The following is an 18715-nucleotide window of genomic DNA, read 5'->3' on the forward strand; positions in this document are numbered from 1 at the left end:
GGAGGGGGCGTATCTTGATCTGAGTATGCCGGGCTTTTGAGAAAATTACAGTTTGTGCCAGCCCAAAGTTCAATTTGGCGACCGATGACGGCTTCAACCACGGCAACTTCGGTGTGGATGGGGTCGATGGCATTTACGCACAAAGCAGTTGCAACTACAGTAGACAGAGGTATGTCCGTTGATGAGAGGACATGGAGAGAACAAAAGAGCTACGCTGGATCAGCGTCGAGGCGCGGCGGCAAGCTGCGGCGGCGCAGCGTCCAGTGACGACACCTTGGCCAGCCAGCGGATGAGGATTCGCGCCAGGAACTGCGGCAGGCGGCGGCGCCGGAGGAAGTGCCACACGCGCAGCCCGATGAGTACAACGAGCGCCGCGCGGAACGTGCGGTTCTGCACCCACCCGCGCACGATGAGGAAGACCTGGCGCACGCGTGCCTCCACTGCCAGCAGCACCGAGTTGTTGGCGAGTGCGACCATCTCCTGCTGTCGCACCGCCAACCGCTGCAGCTCGGTCGAGTGGTGCTCCACGTCGTCCTCCAAGTTCTTGACCAGCGACACCAAGCTGTTGCGGATCTGCTCCACCTGCTCGATCTGCTGGTTGAACATGGCGCGGTTGTCGCGCGTGAAGTGCAGCAGGTGCGCCTCCAGCTCGTCGCGCTTCTTGGCCTCGTCCTCCACGCGGTCCTGCAGCTCCCCCAGCTCGTCGTAGATGCGCGGCAAGCGCTCGAACATGCTGGTGGCCCTCCTCACTCTGTTGGGCGTCGCGGAGCCCGCTTCCGAGGGCGCAGAGGTCTCGCTCGCCCTGCCGCGAGGGTCCGCTGCGCTGCGTAAGTTGGCGCTGCGGCGCCAGTCGTCCACCAGATTGTCCAGCGCGGTCGTGTAGCGCTTCATGGCCTCCTGCCTGGTCATATTGCCCAGGTTCCGCCACTTCTCCCTACGTGTCCGTCACACGGCGCAGAATCTCAGTCAGTGAACCTGCTTCTAGCTTAACACTAACTACACCGCCCAGCACACACCATTTGGACAGCTCGAGCTTGCCGAGTCCTGCGGGCGGCGCTGTGGTGGGGCAGGGCCCGGCCGTGGCCTGCTGGTAGAAGGCGTAGAAGTCCTTCTTGGGCGACGAGTTCTCCTGCGTCAGGATGCGGTGCGGCCCCTGGTAGCTCTCCACGAACAGCACGGCGCCGGCAAAGTCCGTCTCCAGCTGTGCGCAGGACTCGCAGGTCGAGTGCGAGTGCGCCGTGGACGACGCGGCGCGGCTCGAGGACGAAGACAGCGAGCGCGTGTCGGCGGCCTCCACGTCCTCCGCGTCCTCCACCTCGAGCGACGGCGCGCCGGACAGCAGCCGCGCGCGCACGGCCTGCACGCCCGTGGCCTGCGAGACCACGGAGCTGAAGAGCGAGGGCGTCGGAGGCGCCAGCGACGGCATCTCGGACCAGCAACAACTGAGCTGCTGCTTGCAGTTGCGTCTCTGGCCGTTGGACGTGAAAGCGGAAGTGCAGCTCTTGAATAGTCGAGTCGACCAATACATTGCCTGTGGAACCGACTATTGCAGTCTAAACGACAGGTTGGGCTCAGTTGAAGCCATCGGCCGCCACTTTGCAATCATCTTCTCTTGGGGCGAGATGGTGTCGACATCGACGGCGGTGGCCGTCGTGGTGCTGCTGTCCAGCGCGCTGCTGATGCTCGGGGACCGCGTGGACCTGCCGCCGCTGGACGTGCTGCGGCAGCAGTGGGCGGCCAGCAGCGGCTACGACCTGGAGGACCTGTCTTCGCCCGTGCTGTACGGCAAACCGCTCCAGGCGCTGGCCTACGTCGCGCGGCTACCGGTGCTCGGCCGCATCCTGTGCAACCAGCTGGCCAAAGACAACAAGATCGTGGAAGTCCGCAAGTACGATATTTAATCTTTAATTTTCCATTGAAAAGCAACGAGATGTGTGCACTAAGGGGGTGTTGACACTGCTTGCGACAGATTCGCGGCGTCCATCCCGGACTTGCCGCTGTACTACCCGTACCTGGACCCCAAGGAAAGTGACAGGAGGCAATTGGCCGAGGGAGAAGAGCCACTGTCTCTTGAGGAGTTCAGCAAGAAGGGCGTGAGAGCCAATAGTGACGAGGCGTTTTTCAAGCACTGGAGCATCGCGGACTACACGTCCCGCTACGCCTCGGGCGACGTGACGCCCGTGCAAGTGGCGAAAGCTCTGCTTGTCGCAGTCGAGAAGAACAAGCAAAGCGAGTATCCGCTGAACTTGTTCGTGGAAAAGCACGACGACGAGATTCTGGATCAAGCGAAGGCCTCGGCGGAGCGCTACGCGCGCGGAAAACCATTGGGCGTGCTGGACGGCGTGCCCGTGGCTATCAAGGACGAAGTTCACGTTAAGGGCCACCGCATGTTTACGGGCACATCCTTCCTGGGGTATGAAGAGGACGTTGCCACCGAGGACGACCCGCCCGTTGCCAGACTCCGCGCAGCTGGAGCTATCATCCTTGGAACAACCAACATGCACGAAGTTGGATCCGGTGTCACGGGCTACAACATGCACTATGGAACTGTGCGTAACCCGTACAACCCAAAGTGCTACACGGGTGGTTCATCTAGCGGTTCTGCTGCCGCGGTCGCGTCCGGGTTGGTGCCACTAGCGCTTGGACTGGATGGAGGCGGCTCCATTCGCATCCCCTCCGCGCTGTGCGGCGTCGTAGGAATTAAGCCTACGTTCCAGCGCATTCCACCTGCGGCTGCTGACTGCCCATCAGTCGCCCATGTCGGTCCAATTGCAGGGTCCGTTCGTGACGCCGCGATCGGCTACGCTATTATGAGTGGCGAGGATGAGGCAAGCTTTCCGCGTGGCGTGACACAGCCGCCAGTGGATCTGCATTCGTTCGAGGACACTACCTCGCTCAAGGGCGTTCGTATTGGCTACTTCAGTGACTACTCGAATCACTCGTCGCCGGAGATCGCCGAGGCAGCCTCCAAGGCCCTCAAGGCTCTCGAGGCTCGTGGAGCCCAACTTGTGGAGACGCCGCTGCACCACCTAACGGCCATTCACACCGCGCACAGCGTCACTATTACATCCGAATTCTCGCAGAACCTGGACAAGTACTATGAGCGCTACGGCGAGTTGTCCCCTGAAGTGCAGCTCATCCTGACGTTCGGCCGTAGCTTCTCGGCCATGGACTTCCTCGCGGCTCAGCGCGTCCGTGCGTTCGCTCTGCGCCAGTTCCAGGAGAACGTGCTGAGCAAAGTGGACGCGTTCGTGACACCGTCAACTGGCATCACGGCGCCTGAAATCCCACCTGAGGCGTTAGCAGTTGGCGAGCTCAATGCGCAGCAACTCGGCGCCATCTTCCGCTTCTGTGTGTATGGCAACCTCATCGGCGTGCCTGGCGTGGCCGTGCCTATCGGCTACGACTCCCGCGGACTGCCCATGTCCATCCAGTTCCAGACCGGCCACTGGCAGGAGGACATCATGCTGCGTCTCGCTCACGCGACGGAAGCTCTGTACGCCAAGACGCAGAAAAAGCCTCAGATCTACTTCTCTCTGCTCGACGACGCTGCGAAGCAGTCCGCCGATTAAGGTGCAGCCAGGAACACTTTGCATGTTGCAGTTCACTTCAACCTGAAATTTCGCCTTTCATTTTTTTCGCCAAAACCCTACTGCAGCATTTCAATCTATTGTCATTTTTGCTTCTATCAACCGGGAATGGAGCCCCCACTAGCGGCGGCGAACGAGACGTCGGTGCTCATCATGGGGCACCGCGTGGCCTTCCCCACCGGCAAGAGCCCGTTTCCGGCGCAGCTGGCCGTCATGAGCAACACGCTGGCGGCGCTGAAGCGCAAGCAGCACGCGCTGGTGGAGTCGCCCACAGGCTCCGGCAAGACGCTGGCGCTGCTGAGCTCCTGCCTCACGTTCCAGCGCGACCACATGCGGGAAGCCATCGCAGCTTACGAGCAACAAGGAGCGCGGGGTCAGCAGGCGATGAATCAGGCGAGGGCTCTGCAGCAACAGCAACAGCAACAGCAGCAGCAGCAACAGCAACAGCAGCAGCAGCAGCAGCAACAGGAGGAGGCTGCGAGTCAGAACCATCTCGCCTCTAGTAATAGTCAAAACGCTGCTAGTCAGGCTTCGGGTTGGGATGATGATGTCTTTGGCCTCTTGCAGCGCAGTGTTAAGAGGTTTAAGCGGGATGACAGCACCGCTCCCGTGGTTATCGACCTTACCAATGATGACCAGTGCGCGTTGATTGATCAGGAGACTCAGCGAGAGTCGCAGCAACTGGATGAGGAGCAAGAGATGAAGCAGGATGCGCAACGAGAGGGGGGAGTAAAGTTAGAGCCAAAAGACGAGAAACCTGTGTTTGGGCCTAATGATCTTGAGAGCGACGAGCAGCCTCTCGTTCCGAAGATTTTCTTTTGCTCGCGGACACATTCACAATTGGCGCAGGCGGTTAAGGAGCTCAAAAGCTGTCCGGAGTCGTATATGCAATCACCAGAGTGGCCTAATGCTGCACCTGGCACAACTGTGCTGAGGTCGTGTGTGCTCGCCTCCAAGCGATTGCTGTGTGTAAACGAGGATGTGAATAACGAGCCTACTCTGGTGAATGAAAAGTGTCAGGAACTGCGGGCGGAGAAGGAGCGGCGACGAACAGCAGGAGAGGATGAGGACGAAGGAGGCTGCCCATACAGCCAAACGTCTTTTAGTCGCCTGCGTGTTGCAGCGCCACAGATTTGGGATATCGAAGACATAACCAAACTTGCACCGTCATGCGAAGAGTGTGCATACTACTTTGCCAAGGGGGAGCTTAGTACCGCGCACATCGTGTTCTGTCCGTACAACTACGTGCTCGACCCGCAAATTCGAAAAGCTATGGGCATTTCGTTGCACAATGCTATTGTGGTATTGGACGAAGCTCACAATGTTGAAGACACATGCCGTAATGGTGCAAGTCTCGAAATCACGCATAAAATGCTGGAGAGTGCAGTCAAGTCGTTTGACGAAGTTATTTGGAAAGTAAGAAATGCAGGCCCCCAGCCGGTAGCTTACGATGTAGTCCGTCGCATGCTCAGCTGCGTCGAGTCATGGTTCTCGACCAGTTCAGACCTAGTGAGAGACCCAGAAGATCTTGATGACGATGATTGCAACGTGCTTTGGAGCACGGAAGACGCGCTGGCAATTCTGCGCGAATGCAAGCTTCTGGAGGTCACAAACGCTGACATTGCGGAAATTACGCAACACGAGCAAATGAAGTTAATGTCTGCAGGCAAAAAAGTTATGCTAAGCAATCATGCATTGAGCACCGCTACGAGATTGGTATCTGTCGCGACCTACATGTTCAGTAACAATGCTAAGAATGCAGACGACTTCAAGTTATTGATTAACAAGAAAATGCGCTTGAATGACGACAAGGAAGAAGTGGTTGATACGAAGCTGTGCATTTGGTGTCTCAGCGCAGCAGTGGTATTCGGGGAGGTCGCGCGCCATGCACATAGCGTGATTCTGGCTTCGGGTACGCTGAGCCCCATGGATTCATTCGCTGGGGAGCTCGGTGTGGATTTCCCCATACGCCTCGAGGCCAATCACGTGGTGAATATGCGCAAACAAGTTTTTATCGGCGCACTCATGAATGGACCGGGGGGCGTTGACTTATTATCAACGTACAAGAACCAGCAGAACTTCCAGTATCAAGATTCTATGGGCTTCTTACTGCTACAATATGCACAGGTGATTCCGGGTGGAATATTGATGTTCTTTCCATCGTATGCACTGATGGGTATAATAGAGGCGCGCTGGAAGCGTACAGGTGTCTGGGCCCAGCTCGAAAAACACAAGAAAATGTTCAGCGAACCGCGCCAAGGAGGAAAGGATTTTGATACGCTCCTTGACAACTACAAAGCTATCATTGCCCGACATGCTGCTACGCATGAAACACCAAGTGGATGGACTGTCAGTGAAATTGAACCACGGAAGACTGGTGCTATTTTTCTTGCTGTGTATCGTGGAAAGGTCAGTGAAGGTATCGATTTCTCGGACGACAATGCGCGAGCAGTGCTTGCTGTTGGGATTCCGTTTCCGAATTTTAAAGACTTGAAGGTGTTGTTGAAGCGAGAGTATCAAGATAACAAGTCGCGCGTTGATAGGAGGCTAGTCAATGGTTCTTTGTGGTATAAGCTCCAGGCATTTCGAGCTCTTAACCAAGCACTTGGACGATGCATTCGCCACCGTCGCGACTACGGTGCTGTCCTTTTGATAGACTCGAGACATCGAGGCAACATACACAGAAACTCTCTCTCCAAGTGGATGAGGTCGCACGTACAGGAGTTCCGCTCTTCCGAGGATTGCAGCCCTCTTTTTGCCGAGTTCTTCCAGCGAAACCAAGTGGAGATGCCAATAGCAGTACCCGCTCCGGAACCCGAACCAGTTTCTGTTCTGTCCACATTGAGGGCAAATGATTCCGTCGTTCTTGAGTATGAAGAGGACACCCCGATCAAGGCAGAACCTCACACAGTTCCTTAAGGGGTGGCTTCCGCGCATACTACTTTATTAACGAAGGACTTACGCCATCAACTGGCTTGGCTATTCGATGAGCACACTTACAAAAATGAAATCGATAACATGGCGATATCAGCCTAAGCTGCATCACACGTTGTCGAGGGGTTGAACAGGAACTTGTGCACTACTTGAGGCATGAGGAGGTGCCCGGAGCAGCAACCTTGAGCGTCGGCGAAGGCGTATTTAACAGTCAGCGCAAGCAAGTCTTCCAAGAACTTGGTGAGTTTCCGCGCGACCCGGTCACTGCTGACAAACCGCAGCAAAAAGCCGTCAGGGTTTTCCCCGAAGACGAACCAGTTCAGAACCGCCGAGCAGAACTCGCAGCGCTGGTTCAGATGGGCTGAGTCCACGATCCCGTGTAGCTCGTTGGAAATTACTTTGAACTCGGACAGCTCCCTCTCGATTCGGACAGTTGCCCCCGACGCTGCGATTGCAAGGCCTGAGGAGCCAGTCGCTGTCGGAGAGTCCACAGTCACCTCAACTGCGTAGCGCACGTTGCTGCCCTTCCCGGAGCCCGAGACGCGAATCGAGTCAACTTTCTTCAGCTCAAGCAGCGCGTTTCGCCGACTCGAACCACTGGCAGACTCCGAGGTGGTCGGTATCAGCACTTCCAGCGTTGCACCCCACTTGTCCGATAGGTTAGGCAGCATCACGAGCTTGGTGGTGTTGGGTTGCTAACTTCGTCTTGGGAGGTGGATTCGAAAGTGAACCTCAACAACCCGGGGCTCTTCAGCGTCACGCCAGCTCTTGTGGCTGCGGACCGCAGCCTGCTGTGCATCCCCCTCGCCTAGAAGCTCAATGTATAGAGCTGTTTTCGCACTTGAACGATTATTAGTTGCACTCATCCTAACTAGATGGCCATCTAATCTTGAGCGCAAACACCCGCTTTATGCCCAATGGCGATTCGCCGATCGCTGTTGCGGTCGATTCGACCGGGTCTACTGGCGCAAGAGGTCAAGAAGACCGTGTGACGCAGCGCATTATGCTTCATCTATCAAGTATATTTCCTAGTCTGACTCAGACAGCACCACCGCTTGGTTTTGTGGCCCAGACGATGATGTTCTTGGCGCCGTACAGGTACACCTCGCTCCAGCGCTGCACGGAAGAACCTGGGGTGGCATTGGACGTACGAGTCGACGACGGCGTCGGGCCCTGCCCCGTGGTGGCCACCAGTTTTCGATTGGGGGCCCTCGGTGAAGACGACCCGGCAGCCTGAAAAGAAAAGCAAATTGAAAGTACATGTAGAGCATTACTGACCAACAACTTTGCTCGTTCAACTCCTCAGGGCTTTTCGCATCTACATCTACGGCGTCTAATCTTGGTCTGAAAGTGGCACAGCAAAACAACACGGCAGCGTTAGCACAGCCAGCCTTTAAGCGCTCGATCCAAAAAGCAAAACTGCACTCACGCGCTCGCAGTGGGTCGTCGACGTATTGCTTGCGTGTCTTGGTGAAAGTGTTGGTGAACGACTTGTCCCCCGCCTTTGTGAGTCTATTTTTTGCTAGGCTTCGTAGGGCCTGCGCCATGTCAAGCAAAGTCACACACAATACACCATGCGATGTCAGCTCCACCACCATTCCCGCTCAGCGGCACGGCAATAACCGTCTACCTCACGTCTCTTTTTCAGCGGCTTGGTGCGGTTGCGCTGCATGATGACGATCGGGATGACGCCCACTGCCAGCACCGCCACGAGGCCCACCCAGTTCATCAGCGAGTCCTCCACTCCATCACTCGCGAAGCGAGCGGCCTCGTCGAAGTTGCTACGCGCATAGCGAACACCACAGAACCGTTAGCATAGCCGCACAGAAGACATCGTGCCTCAGTCAGCACTTCCTCCGACAGCCACGTACGCGAAGCCCTGCTCGTCGGCGATGCCGTATACGTCGTACTTCTCACGACGCTCCGGGTCCGACAGCACGCGGTAGGCTGGAGCAGATCGCCATAGCAACAACACACACCAACAATTAGCTCTTGGTGTATCATTGTAGTGCTGTGTGGCCGTCCGCACCGTTGGAGATCTTGACGAACTCCTCCTTCATGGCCTCGCGGGTCTCCTCCGTCTGCTTGTCCGGGTGGTACTTGAGCGACAGCTTGCGGTAGCTGCACGAAACACCAGCACAGCGTTAAAATGGCAACAGGTTCGCGGTATCTCGACTGCTACGCACGCGCGCTTCATCTGGGACGACGTGGCGGAAGAGGACACGCCCAGCAGCTCGTACAGGTCCTGGCCGAGCGCCGAGGCGGCGCACAGCACAAGACACAGCGCGCCCAGCAGCACGCGCTTCCCCATCATGATGCTCGTTCGCAATTGCGCTGGCGCCGCGTAGCGCACTTAGAGTGCAGACTTTTGACCAATCAGATATTTTATATTCCACTTTAGTCCAATGATGGGGCGGGTCTCTATTACTCGACGCGGATGACCTCCTCGGCAGTCACAACCAGGTCCAGCATGCGGTCGTGCGCTGCCAGCGGCACTTGCTCCACGAGCTGCGGCGTCAGACAGAGACCCTGCGGTTGCAATGTCCACACAGCACAAATGAATCGATGCACAAGTTTCCAGGTGATAATAACAATTGCGTACGATGGTGGTGGGCGGCGCGTGTCCGATATCGTCGTAATGCTCCGTCAGTCGGCGCAGGAACGAGTCTGTAGCAGCAACATCAACAGCAACAACAACAACAACGCCAATATTCAAAACGAGCCGATTGGACCAGGCAATTGCACTAGTCTCACCGTAGTATCCCTTTCCGTGGCCGAGCCGCCCGCCTCGCCGGTCGAACGCCACGCCGGGCAGCAGCACGAGCTCCAGTTCGTCGCCTTGCATGGCGTCGTCACGCGGCGCCCCGCCGTCCGTCAGCAGAGGCGGGTCCGGGATCTGCCACTTGTCCTGCACAACAGTTTCCGCAGCAGATCAGATCACCGGGCGAACAGACAGCCAGCCTCCTGCGCTGACTACCTTGGGGAAGCGCCGGATGTCGTCCATGGACTGCGCTCGCAGCATCTTCAGGTCCTGCGCCGAGCGGCCCGTGATCTTGGGCACGAAAACCTTCTTGTCGGCGGCGAACGCGGCCTCCAGCAGCCCCGAGGTGGCCGCCTCCTTGGGCATCTCCAGGTACACGCTCACGCCGCGCGCGCGCGCGAACTCCGGCAACGCGCACACGCGCTCGGCCAGCCGCCGACTCTGCTCCGCCACCTCCGCGTCGGGCAGCGCCCTGAGCGCGGCGCCGATGCTGCGGCGCATCTCCTTCTTGAGCGACGCGGCCATGTCCTCGCTACTGCTCCTGGCCATGCCCTCCTGTATTATTGCTCTTGACACCTCTGCCGCCGGAATGATCTGATATGACTTTCAATAACGATAACGATCCCTATACTTCTGTTACATATTACAAGGTGTTTAATACAAATACCATCCTCATAATCGATACTAGCTTATGAAGAGACGAAATTTCTTCCAGTTTCGACCGAGAAGGAGCGTGGCCGCATAACGGCTCGCGCTGGCTAAGACCGAAGACCATGAACCGCCTGGAGAGGGCCTTGTCCTCGAGCTCGGCGCTGGACGACGACGCGCCGTACTCCGGTAGGTCTCAAGCACGCGCAGACGCTTCCAGCGCCTCGAGAATGGACGACTTCTATATGTCTCTAATAACAAATACCATATGTATGTTGTGGCTTCTCTTCAACATCCATATCTGTTACAACGGACAGCGCGCGGCTCCGAGTGCTTCGACACGGACCTGGACGAGGAGGAGGCGCTGCGCAAGGCTGCGCGCGCCGGCATCCAGCTGCTGGAGACCAACCAGGCGCTCAACGAAGAGGTGGCCGCGCTGCGCGAGCAGGTGGCGGCGCTGGAGCGCGAGCGGCCGAAGTTGCGCGCACAGCTGGAGGCGCGCGAGCAGGAGCTGGCCAGCGTCACAGAGAACCGCAAGAGCCTGCTCATGGAGGCCAGCGCGTTGCACAACGAGCTCAAGGGCAAGTCAGCGCTGGTGACGGATCTGCTCGAGGGCGAGGACGCGCTCAGAATGCAGGCGGAGGAGGCCGAGGCGGCCAAGATGCTCGCGGAGGGCGAGATCGCCGCCCTGCGCGCGGAGCTGGAGCAGCTCAGGGCGGAGGAGGCCAAGGCGGAGGCTGCAGAGCAGAACTACGCAGTGGTGAACCCGGCCGCCACGTACGACTCGAACCAGGCCAGCGTGTTCACGTACGCGGACTACGAGGAGCTGCAGCAACAGCTCCACGCCACGTCGGAGGAGAATGAGTCGCACATTCTGGAAGTCAGGAGTCTGCGGAAAGAGGCCGACGCGCTGCGTCGCAAGGTGGCCAAGTTGCCAGAGTGCATCGCGCACATCGAGCGCCTGGAGAAACGAAATGAGAAGCTGCAGAGCGCGAATGAGACGCTGCGCGAAGAACGCATGGAGGAGCGAGCTGTGCTGGACAGCCTCCGCTCGATGAATCTTGTCTACAAGAAGATCGCCGAGTCTCGTCCGTTTGCTGCGGACTGCACGTGCTCACAGCACCCAGAGGAGGCGGACCCGCAGAAGCTAGGTGTGACGGTGCGGGACGTGCTGATTGAGACGAACATGAAGCTCGAGTCCGACCTGCGCGAATTGCGTGCAGCCATGGACTTGCCACATATGATGTCAGAAAACGCCGAGGAAGAAGTTCTGGAGCAGGCACTCAAGCGAGTGGGCAGCAACAGCAGCAATGGTTCAGCGGCTTCTGACACAACAATTAGCAGTGGAGAATCCATGGAGACGGTGAATGAACGATTGACCCGCAAGTTGCAGATCATCACCGAAAAGTATAATCTGTCGAAAGAGATGCTCCGACACACGAAGGTGCAGTGGTGTGCTGCAGTAGCCTCTCAGAAGGCGCTAGAGGAATGCAACAAGACGGCCCAAGAGGAAATCTCGCGGCTTACACAGCAGTTGGACCACCACTTCGCAGCTCTGGCGGATGCAGATATCGATGAGAAAGAAAACCAGCTGAGAGCACTGGTAAATGGTCCTGAAAGCGGCAAATGGACGGAAGAGACGGCGCCGTTCCCAGCTCCGCCGGGGGACCTCAATTCGCCGTTGATCAAGTGTCTGCTGGACAACTGGACCACTGAAAAGTCCAAGGTCATGTTGCTTACGGACTGGTTGCACAACTCGATCCGAGGAACAGGTCGCGCGACTCCGCTGCGGTTGCTTGGCCTGAAAAGCGAGGTCGCCGCCGGCTTCACGCAGCTCTTGGTCCCGATCATGCGCGAGCGGCACGGCGTATCCGTCAGCATTTACCGTCGTGATAGCGTGCACGTGCTGTCGGATCTGGTGCTTCAGACCAACCACCCGAGCGTGACGGTGCAGTCGTACTCTAAGTCTACTACGTTGCAAGCCGATCCCGTGCCAAAGCAACCTCGGGACCCGGAAGACAGCAGCGAACCCGAGCTGGACTCCGCTTCGTGTCGAACACGAGCTAGTTCTGGCGACAGCGTCTTGCTCAAGGGCGAGGCGCAGTTCCTGTACGGATGAGTGGCAAGAGGACTATCTTCTTTCGAGCCTTTTACCTTCATCTTGCCTGAACTCGAGTCCTGCTTGTATATATTACGCACATCAATACTAATGTTGAAGTGAGCTACCTTAGTAGGAAGCACCGATCTTGTACCGTAGCGGTAAACGAGCATGGCACACGCCGTGGAGCTGCAGATACGGCGCCCTTTCCCGCGGGAGACCTCGAACTGGCCGAGCGACTTGGGCGAGCCGTCCGCGGCCTTCTCCTCTTCGTGCTTGCGCACATCACTGATGGGATCAGCTAAGCCTTACGTCTGCAACGACAGGAACAGGTGAAGTTCGCGGCGATCCAGCTCGCGAGCTTCGGGTGGAAGTTGTTCATGGTGTTGGTGTTTTTGGAGTTGGTGTGCAATATCTCCCTCCGCAGCCGAGCGCGCAGGCGCTCGCCTTAACTCCCGCTGTCTTGTTTTCCTTGGTGATGGCTGCTTTCTCCTTCTTGTGTAGCCTGAAGGGGTAGCGCGCCTGATACAAGCTGGCTTCATTGCGGTTGTAAATGGCTTGCAAGCAAGATGTCTCCAGTATCGCAGCATTGACCTCTGTTCTCACCTGCGCCACGCACAGGTGGTCGACCCTATCTGCATTTCGCACCCCCTGGTTGCTATCTCTCTCCGACGTTGAAAATGTTCGCTGGAGCTGTGAGCAACAAATGACCCGCAGCAGTCCGGAGAGATACTATAGCATCAGCGGACCACAAATTTAGTCGTTCACGTTCGTGCGCTCGCTGTTTTTCCGCATGCGATGAAGGGGAAATTCGCGCTACTTCAGGTGTTTCAGCACGTTACGCTCCCTGCTCGACGCGACACGGAAAGCCTCGCGACTCTTGGGTACGTCGCCGCTTTCTCGCGGCGCTCCGCCGTCGGCACTCTCGTATTTTGCGCGCAGAAGCCAAGTCTCTCCGTCGCTGAGGGAACCGACGCCGACGCCAGGAAGGCGTACTCTACAGCAGCGGCGGCACCAACCATGCTCACGGACCCGGGACACGCGCAGCCGGAGCCGGCGTCGCCGTTCCCGCGCCAGAGTCCGAGCGGAGGCGCAGGCTTCTGGAAGGACAACGGCGCCGACGTGGCCCCGCTTTTCTTCCCCGCCAACTTCCTGGAGCCCGCGGCGTCCGAGACGTTCCTGGAGCTGGACCCCGCCGGCTTCTTCAGCAGCAGCGGCAGCGCGACCAAAGGAAGTTGCGCCGCCGCCAGCGGATTCGGTCGGCGGACGCCCCCGCCTCAGCCCGGCTTCAACTGCTGGACAAAGCTGGAGCCGTCGCGCGAGCCGTGCACCGACGAGATCCCGTGGTCGGACCTGGTCTTCTGGCTGGGCAACGCGTCGACGGGCGAGGTCGTGTGCTCGTGCGCGCAGTGCGCTCGGCGCGCCATGCGTTGCAGCAACGGGAACCTCATGCGGCACCGCTACTCGCCGTATCAGCAGCAGCAACAACAGCAACAACAACACCAACGGCGGGTGTCGTCGCGAGTGCCCGTGATCAACCTGCCGCGCATCGAGGGCGTCAACTGAAGCGCCACACCTATCGTAGTCCGTATATAAGTTAAAATGTCGCTGCCTCCGCGCGCGGTTTTTGAATGCCAGTGCCGAGTTCGTCCGAAACGCTGTTGGCCAGCCTCAGGCTGGCAGCGTAGCAGCAACTTGCAGAGAAGCAGAGCACTTTTGATGATGCGTCATCCGCATGCGCGTCGCGGCTGCAGACCGCGAGCGAGGTCTGGCAGAGCGGTTCTGTAATTCTAATCTAGTTTTCTTTTTCCTTCCTACAAATTTCGCGTGATCGCAAGGTATCCCAACTTCACGCTGGACCTAAACGTGACAAGTTCGACATCGAAGTTGAAATGGGTGGAGGGCACGCGTCGTGGGAAGGCACAGTTCGCCTCCCCTACAGTACGGCAGCGATACATGTGCATGTACACTTCCACGTTGAAGCGTCCAGACCAGGGGATCCGCTGCACTGCAGCGCCACCGTGCACGGCGCCCGACGCAGGCGACTGGCTTATTTCGGAAACATGAATGGTGATAGGTGCAAGAGCAGGCTGTTGAAGTCGCGGACCTGTTTCCAGTCGCCGAGCGTCTCTGCCTTCGAGCCTCACGCGGCTATAGAAGACTCTGGCCGCGTTCCCGCGCTCACGCAAGGGATCCCGCCTGCGCTGCGTCAAACCACGGGTGCGTGTGTACACCAAGTCACTTTGAAAGTGGCGGGAACGCCTCCCCGATCGTTGTGTGCGCGCTGATGCCGACCTGTTTCTGGGTCAAGGCGGCCCTCAATCAAGTCCATACAAGTTTCAGCATGAAATTGAGTGGAGCCCAGTGACGCGTCGCATGGGACCTCCCTCCTCTCGATACCCCGTTTATATTTATATCAAGCTGTTGAGTGCCGTTTAATTGTAAGTTTTGTTTCATACTTTTGTTGAGTTGAGCACCCATCCTTGGATGGCAGAAACCCACAACATCTGATATTGCATGGAACATAGGAATAACGGGTTTCAGCAGGAAAAGCTGGTTTCAGCAGGATATGTCTCAAGAGGTCCTCTTCAACCTGGTGCAGAACCGGGGCGTTCCCTCTTGCATATCTTCAATGAGAGGGGTCGGTGTGGTGCCATGCCCACTTCAAGATTCGCCAGCGCCACGCGGCAGCGCCGTGTAGCATCAATTGGGGGCTTCGGCAGTGCTGCGGCGGCGCCGCTCTAGCCGCCAGCGGACCGCATTTCATGGCCGCCAGCGCTGCGCTAGTCGCCTTTTGGCACTCGCCGTTTTTTGTTGAAGTTGCAAGCGGTCAGAGACGGGCCTCTTCTATTTCCAATTTGACCAATCACAGCAAGCGATCTTTGACTTCAACATTTACAAAATCGTCAATTGAGGAAGGCCGCCACTACGATTGGTTGAAAAGCGTCTCGTCGTCATGGGGGGAGAAATATGTAGGAACGCGTTTCCAGCCGGTGGTGGCCATTTCACTCTCCACTTCGCTCACTCAGTGCAAGACCAGACCAGGCCAGCGAGGACACACGCAACCATGGACATGCGCTCGCTCATCCACCAGGGCTCGTCCCCCAGCAGCAGCATCGGCCAGCAGAGCGCCGCCACCGCCACTAGCAGCAGCAACGCCGCTCCCTCCGTCGCCGCGCCCAGCTTCCCGGTGTCCGCGCCGCTGCCGGTACCGTCCTTCGCGACCATGCGGCCTCAGCCCACCATCTTCCAGCGCCAAGCAGCCCCCGGCACCGTCCCGCAGGCGCCAACGCTCGCGCCACTGCGTTTCATCATCCCCAGCTCACGCACCTCCAGCGGCTTCGGAGCGGGGCTCACGGCCGCCGTGCCGCCGTCTTCCAGCGGCCCGCCGCCAGCTCTCTACAACTCCAGCAGCAGCCTCAATGAGCCAGAGCGCGAGCCGCAGCCGCAGCACTCCATGCTGTTCCCGCAGGACCGCTACACCATGAAGACGGAGCAACAGCAGCTGTCCCCCACCGCGGGAGGAGACCTGGACGACCAGAAGTTGCCCAAGAAGATCACGCCCAAGCGCGCGCGCGTGCCCAAGATCTCCAACAGGTCCACGAAGAGTAAGGCCCGCCCTGGCCTCCGCAAGGGCAAGTGGACGGAGGAGGAGAGCCGCTACGCCGCCCAGCTCACAAACTACTTCAAGGAGGGGCTCCTACCGCTCGAGAGAGGCACGATGCTACGGCTCTACCTCTCGCAGAAGCTCAACTGCGAGCCCATGCGCATCACCAAGAAGTTCACGGGCGGAGAGTGCATCGGCAAGCAGGTGTTCCGCCCCTGCAGCCCCACGCCCGAGTCCCGCGTCAGGATCATGCAGGCCCAGCTCGAGCTCGTGACGCTCGAGGCTGCCTTCATCAAGAGACTCAAGGAGAACCGGGAGGACCCGCCAGTCCCTACGGACGAGTTCGACGTGCGATCCTCGTCGCCGGGCCACAGGTCGCGGCCCGTGCCGCTCAAGCCCCGCACTCAGCAGAGCGACGAGGACTCGGGCAAGGAGGGCGACGTGGACGACGCCAACGCCGTGGGTCTACTGCTCGACTTCTTCTACAAAGCCAACCGGAACGAGAAGAAGGGCGGCAAGAAGCCATCCTCTTCCGCAGCTGCTGCTTCGTCATCATCGTCTTCGTCTTCCTCGATTAAGGACGACAACTCGTCCACAAGCAATGACGAAAAGAAAGAGTCGGTGGACGAGCAGGTACCAGCAGACGCAGAAGAGCAGATCAAGAAGGAGCCTACAGAGACGAGTGCGCCGACCTCGCCCAGCAGTATCACGGCTACAACCAGCGAGAACGACACGTCCATCAACTCCCCGACGAAGCGTATGCGTGCGCTGTCCGTCAGTGGCTACGTAGACCCCGCGGCCGCCAAGCGGTCCCGCATCGGTTCCTTCTCCACCGTCACGGCCGCCTGAGCTGCTTGAAAGAGAGAGCAGCGGCCCGGCCCGACAGAGGGAGGGGACTCTAGGATAGTTTAGATTTTGTCGAGCTATGCATGTTGACACGCGTCAAGAACACGATAACCTTATGAACGAACACCCAGCGGCGTGGCCATCTTCTGCTGCTAAGCAGCAAGCGAGAAGATGTTGGAGCCAGAACCAGCGACAAGCCCCTTCAACTACACAAAGCACCACAAAGCGACAACGATGCTCTTCCGTGGTGAAGAAAGCTTTCGGCAAGGTCGCAGCTGCAGCGATATTTTTCACGGCGGGAGACACGTCGCTCTCACGTTGAAGGTGTCGATCAGCGGGAGCTGCAGGTTGAAGTGCACGGCAACAGGATGTGAAGTTACCTACGCCTCTCTGCCCAAATCGTGCAGATTTGCGCAGGAATCGTATGCTAACCGGCTCACCGTCACATTTTGCCAGGAGCTTGATTGCTTCCACGCACCTTCCAACTCGAAAGCATGAAAGTGCAGTATCCAGTGGATTTCGTAGCCCTGCAAACCTAAGTGCCCGTAGCCGTTTAGATACATGTACAGGCTGTTCGTGCAGACTGCTACATGTACATGTACTGCAGGGCAGATGAACTCCACGCTCACACGTGGCGTGCGTGCTCACTGCGCGATGGCCCATGGCTTAACCGCGACCGGCCGACATCGTGCTCCGCATATCGTGCATGTGTTCGTGCACAAGAATTCAATCCCTTCGATGTGGGAACTCGGACCGCTGGCCAAATCGAGCAACGTGGTCAAGTGCAATTGAATTCAACAGTACAGTATGAGCAAGTCGATCTCGCTAGTCGAGGTCCCTTCATCGGTCTATCTGTTGTGACCTTGATCGGCTCCGTCGTCTTCGGCACTTACATGACGTTGCAGCGCGAGGCCAGGCCTCCAGCGCCAGACGCGGCCTGCTGTTGCTGCTGGGCCGCGTCGCCCATCTTGACAGCGAACGCGTGGATCTTGCCGTACACGGCGCCGACCACCGCGGGGCAGCGCGGGTGGTGGACGACCGTGAGGATCGTGGCGTGCAGCATGCGGAAGGCCTCCTGCAGCTGCGGCGAGATCATGTAGCGCACGCGCAGCACCTGCCAGTAGAGCACGAGCAGCAGGAAGTTGCGCGCCGGCGTGAGCATCTCGAGGATGAGCGCGACGCCGATGGCCACGTCGATGTTGGCCGCCACCTGCGGCATGCGCGTGTACAGCTTGGCCCACTTGGCGCGCGTGGCCAGCGCCGGGAAGCTCGGGTCGCTGATGATGAGCGCCGTGAGGGGCACGAGCGCCTTGCTGGTCACGAGCGCGACGGGCGCCGCGTCCGCCAGCCCCAGCACCTGCAGCAGCGACTGCAGGTACGTGAACAAGTGCACCATCTCCAGCAGGAACACGGGGAGCAGCGCCATGCCGTGCGGGGCCGAGACCCAGAACACCAGGCAGAAGAAGAACACCTGCGTGGCCGGGTCCAGCAGCAGCCGCTGCGCGTACGCGGCGTTCCACTTGGGCGCGCCGTGAGTGAAAGCCAGGTAGCTGGCGTGGTTCACCAGCGCCAGCTTGAAGAAGTTGGCGTACGCGGCGTAGCTGCTCAGCAGCGCCGGCAGCCAGAAGTTGCAGAAGCACAGCAGCATGAGCCCGCGCAGGGCGAACTGGTACAGCTGGAACATGCTGCGCTTGTCCCCGAGCAGGAAGGTCCGTAGGCTGCCGGTGGCGGGCGGCGAGGCGGACGAGGAGGAGGTGGAGGACGACCGCTGGGTGGCCAGCTTGGTCTCCACGGCGCGCAGGCCCTCGAGCAGCCCCGCGTTGGACGCCTCGTGGCTCAGGCCGTCCTTGTAGGCGCGGTAGGCGTCCGCGTAGCGCCCCAGAGCGTACAGCGCCGACCCGCGGCGCGAGTAGCCCTTGGGCCAGCTGCGCTGCAGCGCGATGCACTGGTCCGCGTCCTTGAGCGCGTCCTCGGCCTTGCCGAGCTTGAGCTGCGCGGCCGAGCGGTTGCTGTAGAACACGTGCGCGTTGGGCGCGGAGGGCGCGATCGCCAGCGCCTCGGAGAAGCAGGCGACGGCGTCGGCGTAGAGCCCCGCGGAGAAGGCGCGGTTGCCGCGGTCCTTGGCTTGCTCGGCGGCCATGGCGTTGGATAGACTTTGTATGGGCGCTGACTGACGTATCCAAGCCTGGATCGAGATTGTTCGACTGGCAGATGGATTGGGATAACAATAA

The 18715-nt window shown here is 58.9% G+C and overlaps 9 protein-coding genes across 9 annotated transcripts; 5 read left to right on the forward strand and 4 right to left on the reverse strand.

Annotated features, from left to right (window-relative positions):
* Positions 1-219: 219 nt before the first annotated feature.
* IUM83_10793 (Acyl-CoA-binding protein) lies at positions 220-1426 on the reverse strand (the record flags this gene model as incomplete). Its single annotated transcript, XM_067935312.1, has 2 exons — positions 220-934; positions 1017-1426. The coding sequence occupies 2 exons, from the start codon at positions 1424-1426 to the stop codon at positions 220-222; spliced, it is 1125 nt and encodes a 374-aa protein (XP_067780523.1).
* A 196-nt stretch (positions 1427-1622) lies between these two features.
* On the forward strand, positions 1623-3572 carry IUM83_10794 (Glutamyl-tRNA(Gln) amidotransferase subunit A; the record flags this gene model as incomplete). Its single annotated transcript, XM_067935313.1, has 2 exons — positions 1623-1888; positions 1970-3572. 2 exons carry the CDS (start codon positions 1623-1625, stop codon positions 3570-3572), a joined length of 1869 nt encoding a protein of 622 aa, XP_067780520.1.
* Positions 3573-3698: 126 nt separating this feature from the next.
* On the forward strand, positions 3699-7336 carry IUM83_10795 (Fanconi anemia group J protein; the record flags this gene model as incomplete). Its single annotated transcript, XM_067935314.1, has 2 exons — positions 3699-4929; positions 7251-7336. 2 exons carry the CDS (start codon positions 3699-3701, stop codon positions 7334-7336), a joined length of 1317 nt encoding a protein of 438 aa, XP_067780522.1.
* A 521-nt stretch (positions 7337-7857) lies between these two features.
* Positions 7858-8838, reverse strand: IUM83_10796 (DnaJ like subfamily C member 7; the record flags this gene model as incomplete). The annotated part of the gene is made up of 6 exons (XM_067935315.1): positions 7858-7868; positions 7954-8062; positions 8155-8305; positions 8396-8471; positions 8554-8645; positions 8711-8838. 6 exons carry the CDS (start codon positions 8836-8838, stop codon positions 7858-7860), a joined length of 567 nt encoding a protein of 188 aa, XP_067780519.1.
* A 110-nt stretch (positions 8839-8948) lies between these two features.
* On the reverse strand, positions 8949-9810 carry IUM83_10797 (5-formyltetrahydrofolate cyclo-ligase; the record flags this gene model as incomplete). Its single annotated transcript, XM_067935316.1, has 4 exons — positions 8949-9053; positions 9127-9191; positions 9279-9432; positions 9502-9810. 4 exons carry the CDS (start codon positions 9808-9810, stop codon positions 8949-8951), a joined length of 633 nt encoding a protein of 210 aa, XP_067780521.1.
* Positions 9811-10058: 248 nt separating this feature from the next.
* Positions 10059-12052, forward strand: IUM83_10798 (uncharacterized protein; the record flags this gene model as incomplete). The annotated part of the gene is made up of 2 exons (XM_067935317.1): positions 10059-10122; positions 10251-12052. 2 exons carry the CDS (start codon positions 10059-10061, stop codon positions 12050-12052), a joined length of 1866 nt encoding a protein of 621 aa, XP_067780527.1.
* Positions 12053-12829: 777 nt separating this feature from the next.
* IUM83_10799 (uncharacterized protein) lies at positions 12830-13597 on the forward strand (the record flags this gene model as incomplete). Its single annotated transcript, XM_067935318.1, has 1 exon — positions 12830-13597. The coding sequence occupies one exon, from the start codon at positions 12830-12832 to the stop codon at positions 13595-13597; it is 768 nt and encodes a 255-aa protein (XP_067780526.1).
* A 1501-nt stretch (positions 13598-15098) lies between these two features.
* Positions 15099-16487, forward strand: IUM83_10800 (uncharacterized protein; the record flags this gene model as incomplete). Its single annotated transcript, XM_067935319.1, has 1 exon — positions 15099-16487. One exon carries the CDS (start codon positions 15099-15101, stop codon positions 16485-16487), a length of 1389 nt encoding a protein of 462 aa, XP_067780638.1.
* Positions 16488-17373: 886 nt separating this feature from the next.
* On the reverse strand, positions 17374-18420 carry IUM83_10801 (putative transmembrane protein; the record flags this gene model as incomplete). The annotated part of the gene is made up of 1 exon (XM_067935320.1): positions 17374-18420. The coding sequence occupies one exon, from the start codon at positions 18418-18420 to the stop codon at positions 17374-17376; it is 1047 nt and encodes a 348-aa protein (XP_067780637.1).
* Between the last annotated feature and the right edge of the window lie 295 nt (positions 18421-18715).

Source organism: Phytophthora cinnamomi (assembly GCF_018691715.1).
Source record: "Phytophthora cinnamomi strain GKB4 chromosome Unknown Contig126, whole genome shotgun sequence".
Taxonomy (NCBI): Eukaryota; Oomycota; class Peronosporomycetes; order Peronosporales; family Peronosporaceae; genus Phytophthora; species Phytophthora cinnamomi.